This window comes from Oncorhynchus nerka, unplaced genomic scaffold, assembly GCF_034236695.1.
Source record: "Oncorhynchus nerka isolate Pitt River unplaced genomic scaffold, Oner_Uvic_2.0 unplaced_scaffold_7531, whole genome shotgun sequence".
NCBI classification, from domain to species: domain Eukaryota; kingdom Metazoa; phylum Chordata; class Actinopteri; order Salmoniformes; family Salmonidae; genus Oncorhynchus; species Oncorhynchus nerka.
The window spans coordinates 1-6,811 of record NW_027033785.1 but is presented as its reverse complement, the minus strand read 5'-3'; the positions used below and the strand labels follow the sequence as shown (position 1 = coordinate 6,811).

The 6,811-nt window shown below is 57.1% G+C and overlaps 1 protein-coding gene across 1 annotated transcript; it reads right to left on the bottom strand.

Moving 5' to 3' along the window:
* Window positions 1-4,232: 4,232 nt before the first annotated feature.
* Window positions 4,233-5,277, bottom strand: LOC135566083 (uncharacterized). The gene is made up of 2 exons (XM_065013977.1): window positions 4,871-5,277; window positions 4,233-4,824 (listed from the first exon to the last, which is right to left on the bottom strand). The coding sequence occupies exons 1-2, from the start codon at window positions 5,275-5,277 to the stop codon at window positions 4,233-4,235; spliced, it is 999 nt and encodes a 332-aa protein (XP_064870049.1).
* Between the last annotated feature and the right edge of the window lie 1,534 nt (window positions 5,278-6,811).

The window sequence follows — 6,811 nt, the reverse complement described above, 5'->3', positions numbered from 1 at the left end:
AGAGAGAGAGAGAGAGAGAGGAGAGAGAGAGAGCAGAGGGAGAGAGAGAGAGAGAGGGAGAGAGAGAGAGAGAGAGGGAGAGAGAGAGAGGAGAGAGAGAGAGAGGAGAGAGAGAGAGAGAGAGAGAGGGAGAGAGAGAGAGAGAGAGAGGGAGAGAGACAGAGAGAGAGAGGAGAGAGAGAGAGAGAGAGAGAGAGAGAGAGAGAGAGAGGGAGAGAGGAGAGAGAGAGAGAGAGAGAGAGAGGGAGAGAGAGAGAGGGAGAGAGAGAGGAGAGAGAGAGAGAGAGAGAGAGAGAGGGAGGAGGGAGAGGAGAGAGAGAGGAGAGAGGGAGAGAGAGAGAGGGAGAGAGAGAGGAGAGAGGAGAGAGAGGGAGAGGAGAGAGGGAGAGAGAGAGAGAGAGAGGAGAGAGAGAGAGAGAGGAGAGAGGGAGAGAGAGAGAGAGAGAGAGAGAGAGGAGAGAGAGAGAGAGAGAGAGAGAGAGAGAGGAGAGGGAAGGAGAGGGAGAGGAGAGAGAAAGGAGAGGGAAGGAGGGAGAGGGAGACAGGAAAGAGAGAGGAAGGAGTGAGAGGAGACAGGGGAACAGAGATTATTCTGGGCTATACAGGGGGAGAGGAGACAGGGGAACAGAGATTATTCTGGGCTATACAGGGGGAGAGGAGACAGGGGAACAGAGATTATTCTGGGCTATGCAGGGGAGGAGACAGGGGGAATGAGATTATTCCACATACAGGGAGAACTCCTCTCTGTTTGACTGAGGACGCACACTCAAAGATTTAGCCAACCGCACCACAAACCTTTGCCAACCCATGTCAAAGTTGGGTGCTCTACCCCAGTGTGTGTGTGTGTGTGCAAAGTCCATGCACCCACCACCACATATGTGATGCATTAATGGTGTAGAGCTGTGACGCTAGCTGCCGTTAGGGTCTAACTCATTAATGAAGTAGTGTAGCTTCAGGAGAGTCTAGGTTTAGTGTAGCAAATAGGAGTAGGGAGGGTCTAGGTATAGGTGTAGCCCCAACAGGAGGGGTCTAGGTTTAGTGTAGCCAACAGAAGGAGGGTCTAGGTTTAGTGTAGCCAACAGGAGTAGGAGGGTCTAGGGTATAGTGTAGCCAACAGGAGGAGGGTCTAGGTTTAGTGTAGCCAACAGGGAGGAGGGTCTGTATAGTGTAGCCAACAGAAGGAGGTCTAGGTTTAGTGTAGCCCAATAGAGGAGGGTCTAGGTATAGTGTGCAGCCAACAGGAGGAGGGTCTAGGTTTAGTGTAGCCAATAGGAGTAGGAGGGTCTAGGTATAGTGTAGCCAACAGGAGGGTCTAGGTTTAGTGTAGCCAACAGAAGGAGGGTCTAGTGCAGTGTAGCCAACAGGAGGAGGGTCTAGGTTTAGTGTAGCCAACAGGAGGAGGGTCTAGGTTTAGTGTAGCCAATAGGAGTAGGAGGGTCTAGGTATAGTGTAGCCAACAGGAGGAGGGTCTAGGTTTAGTGTAGCCAATAGGAGTAGGAGGGTCTAGGTATAGTGTAGCCAACAGGAGGAGGGTCTAGGTTTAGTGTAGCCAATAGGAGTAGGAGGGTCTAGGTATAGTGTAGCCAACAGGAGGAGGGTCTAGGTTTAGTGTAGCCAACAGGAGGAGGGTCTAGGTTTAGTGTAGCCAATAGGAGAAGGAGTGTCTGCCTATATAGTACCTTTTTTGGGCAGGCCAAAATGGCAACGTGGAAGACCAGGAAACATGCGATGAAAGGGGCGGGGTGTACTGACCCCAGAGCTGTGCTGCTGGTGTGGGCTCAGCTCACACTGGGACATGGGGGGCTGGTGAACCATCTGGGGACACTGGAACATGGGGGCTGGTGAACCATCTGGGGGACACTGGAACATGGGGGCTGGTTATCTGTCTGGGGACACTGGGACATGAGGCTGAGTGGACCATCACAGGACACTGGGACGCATCATCATAGAGCTGGTGGAGCCATCTGGGGACCCCACTGGAACATGGGGAGCTGGTAGAACCATCTGAGGCTGGTGAACCATCTGAGGGCCTAGTGACATCTAGAGGGACACTGGAACATACAGGGGGCTGGTGAACCATCTGGGGACTCAGACGCGCTGTCTCTGTGAGGGGCTGAGTGAACCGTCACAGAGACTACCGCACTGGAGCCATGAGGGCACATTGAACCATCCTGAGACACTGGAACATGGGGATTGGTGAACCATCTGGGGACACTGGAACATGGGGGCGTGTGCTCTGGGTTACTGGAACATAGAGCTGGTGAACCATCTGGGGGACATTGAACATGGGGGCTGGTGACCATCTGGGGGGACACTGGAACATGGGGCTGGCTATCCATCTGGGGACACTGGAACATGGGGGCTGAGTGAATCATCTGTATTACATTATAACATGGGGGGCTGGTATGAACCATCTGGGACACTGAACATAGGGGCTATCTGAACTGGAACATGTCCTGGGGCTGGTGAACCATCTGGGGGACACTGGAACATGGGGGCTGGTGAAATCCATCTGGGGACACTGGAACATGCCTGGGGGCTGGGTGAACCATCTGGGGGACACTGGAACATGGGGGCTGGTGAACCATCTGGGGACACGCACCTGGAACATGTGGGCTGGTGAACTGTCCACAATGGGGACATGGGGGCTGGTGAACCATGGGGGCTGTAAACCATCTGGGGGAGCTACTGGAACATGGGGGATGGTGAACCATCTTGGGGATGGTGAACCATCTGAAACATGGGGCTGGTGAACTGTCTGGGGGACACTGGAACATGGGGGCTGGTGAACCATCTGGGGGACACTGAACATGGGGGCTGGTGAACCATCTGGGGACACTGGAACATGTCTATGGGGGGTTGCGAACCGTCTGGGGGACACTGAACATGGGGGCTGGGTGAACCATCTGGGGACACTGGAACATGGGGACTGGTGAACCATCTGGGGACACTGGAACATGTCTATGAAGGCAGGAACTGCCCGCCTGGGGACACTGGAACATGTGGGGCTGGGTGGAACCATCTGGGGACACTGGAACATGTGGGGGCTGGTGAACCATCTGGGGACACTGGAACATGGGAGGCTGGTGAACCATCTGGGGACACTGGAAGCAGGGGAGCTGGGTGAACTGTCTGACACTGGAACATGGGGCTGGTGAACCATCTGGGGGGCTGGTGAACCATCTGGGGACACTGGGGCAGGGGGCTGAGTGAACCAGAAGGCCTAGTGAACCATCTGGGGGCTGGTGAACCATCTGGGGGCTGGGTGAACCATCTGGGGGACACTGGAACATGGGGGGGGCTGGTGAACTGTCTGGCGACACTGGAACATGGGGGCTGGTGAACCATCTGGGGACACTGGAACATGGGGGCTGGTGAACTGTCTGGGACACTGGAACATGGGGGCTGGTATCTGGGGGCTGGTGAACCATCCTGGGGGACACTGGAACATGGGGGTCTGAGAACCATCTGCACCTGGGAACATCTGGGGGACTGGTGAACCATCTGGGACACTGGAACATGGGGCTATGGGGGCACTGTGGAACTGGGAACCATCTGGGGGACACTGGAACATGGGGGCTGAAATCCATCTGGGGACACTGGAACATGTGGGCTGGTGAACCATCTGGGGGACACTGGAACATGGGGGGGCTGGAACCATCTGGGGACACTGGAACATGGGGGCTGGTGAACCATCTGGGGACACTGGAACATGGGGGCTGGTAATAACCATCTGGGGCTGGTGAACCATCTGGGGGACACTGAACATGGGGGGGCTGGGGGCTATTAACCTTGAATCATCTGGGGACAGAACATGGGGAGCTGGTGACCGTCTGGGGACACTGGAACATGAGGGCTGGGGCAAATCTGGGATGCACTGGAACATGGAGGCTGCTGAACCATCTGTGCTGGGGGACACTGGAACAGGGGGCTGGTGAACTGTCTGACACTGAACATGGGGGGCTGGTGAACCATCTGGGGACATTGGAACATGGGGCTGGTGAACCATCTGGGGACACTGAACATGGGGGCTGGTAAACCATCTGGGGGCACTGGAACATACTGGAACCATCTGGGGACACTGGAACATGAGGGACAACTACTGTCTGACACTGGAACATGGGGGCTGTGAACCATCTGAGACCTAACATGGGGGAAACCATCTGGGGACACTGGAACATGGGGGCTGGTGAGCCATCTGGGACACTGGAACATGGGGGCTGAGTGAACCATCAGGGGACACTGGAACATGGGGGCAGGTAACCATCTGGGGGACACTGGAACATGGGGGGCTGAACCATCTGGGGACACTGGAACATGGGGGCTGGGTGAACCGTCTGGGGGACACTGGAACATGGGGGCTGGTGAACCATCTGGGGATACTGGAACATGGGGGATGCTGAACCATCTGAGACACTGAACATGGGGGCTGGGTGAACCATCTGGGGACACTGGAACATGGGGCCATGAACCATCTGGGGGCTGGTAGGTATCTGGGGACCTGGAACATGGGGGCTGGTGAACCATCTGGGGACACTGAAACATGGGGGCTGGTGAACCATCTGGGGGCTGGTGAACCATCTGGGGGACACTGGAACATGGGGGCTGGTGAACCATATGGGGGCTGGTGAATCCATCTGGGGCTGGGTGAACCATCTGGGGTTTTCATTGGAACATGGGGGCTGGTGAGCCATCTGGGGAAACTGGAACATGGGGGCTGGGTCTGGGGACACTGGAACATGGGGGATGAGCCATCTGGGGACACTGAACATGGGGGTGGTGAACCATCTGGGGACACTGGAACAAGGGGGGCTGGTGAACCGTCTGGGGGACACTGGAACATGGGGGCTGGTAAACAATCTGGGGATACTGGAACATGTGGGGCTGCTGAACCATCTGGACACTGGAACATGGGGGGCTGGGTGAACCATCTGGGGACACTGGGAATATGGGGGGGCTGAGTGAACCATCTGGGGGCTTGACCATCTGGGACACGAACATGGGGGGCTGGTGAACCATCTGGGGGCTGGTGAACCATCTGGGGACACTGGAACATGGGGGCTGGTGAGCCATCTGGGAACTGGAACTGGGGGGCTGGTGAACCATGGGGACATCTGGGGGCTGGTGAACCATCTGGGGACACTGAACATGGGGGGCTGGGTGAACTGTCCGCTTACACTGGAACATGGGGGGCTGGTGAACCATCTGGGGACACTGGAACATGGGGGTTCGGTGACCATTCTGGGGACACTGGAACATGGGGGCTGGTGAACCCATCTAGGGGCTGGTGAACCATCTGGGGACACTGGAACATGGGGGCTGTAGTGAACCATCTGGGGCCAGGAACATGGGGGCTGGTGACCATCTGGGGACACTGGAACATGTCATAGGGCTGAGTGAACCATCTGGGGACACTGGAACATGGGGCCATGAGCCATCTTGGGGTTACACTGAACATGGGGGCTGAGTGAACCATCTGGGGACACTGGAACATGGGGCTGGTAGACCATCTGGGGACACTGAGACATGTAGGGCTGGTAGACCATCTGGGGACACTGGAACATGAGGGCTGGTAGACCATCTGGGGACACTGGAACATGAGGGCTGGTGAGCCATGGGGGCTTAACACCATGGGAGCATAGGAGCTCTAGTGAACTGTCTAGCCACTGGAACATGGGGGCAGTGGGCCTCTAGGGCCTGAGCGACCATCTGGGGACACTGCAGAACATGGGGAGCTGGTGAACCATCTGGAGGCTGAGTGAACCTCACTGGGGGCTAGTGAGCCATCTGGGGGATTACATTGGAACATGGGGGCTGGTGAGCCATCTGGGGACACTGGAACATGGGGGCTGGGTGAACCATCTGGGGGACACTGGAACATGGGGGGCTGGTGAACCATCTGGGGACACTGGAACATGGGGGGCTGGTGAACCATCTGGGGACACTGGAACATGGGGGCTGGTAAACCATCTGGGGACACTGGAACATGGGGGCTGGTAAACCGTCTGGGAGACACTGGAACATGGGGGCTGGTGAACTGTCTGGGGACACTGGAACATGGGGTCTGGTGAACCATCAGGGGACACTGGAACATGGGGGGCTGGTGAACTGTCTGGGGACACTCGGAACATGGGGGCTGGTGAACCATCTGGGGGACACTGGAACATGGGGGCTGGTGAAACCGTCTGGGGACACTGGAACATGGGGGACTGATGAACCATCTGGGGACACTGGAACATGGGGGCTGGTGAACCATCTGGGGGACACTGGAACATGGGGGACTGGTGAACTGTCTGGCGACATGCTGTGAACCATCTGGGGGCTGGTGAACCATCTGGGGGACACTGGAACATGGGGGGCTGGTGAACCATCTGGGGACACTGGAACATTGGGGGCTGGTGAACCATCTGGGGGACACTGGAACATGGGGGCTGGTGAACCATCTGGGGGCTGTGAACCATCTGGGGGCTGGTGAACCATCTGGGGGACACTGGAACATGGGGGCTGGGTGAACCATCTGGGGACACTGGAACATGGGGGGCTGGGTGAACCATCTGGGACACTGGAACATGGGGGCTGGTGAACCATCTGGGGACACTGGAACATGGGGGCTGGTGAACCATCTGGGGGACACTGGAACATGGGGGCTGGTGAACCATCTGGGGACACTGGAACATGGGGGCTGGTGAAGCCATCTGGGGACACTGGAACATGGGGGCTGGTGAACCGTCTGGGACTGAACATGGGGGCTGGAACCTCTGGGGACCTGGATGTGGGGCTGAACCATCTGGGATGGCATGGGGGCTGGTGA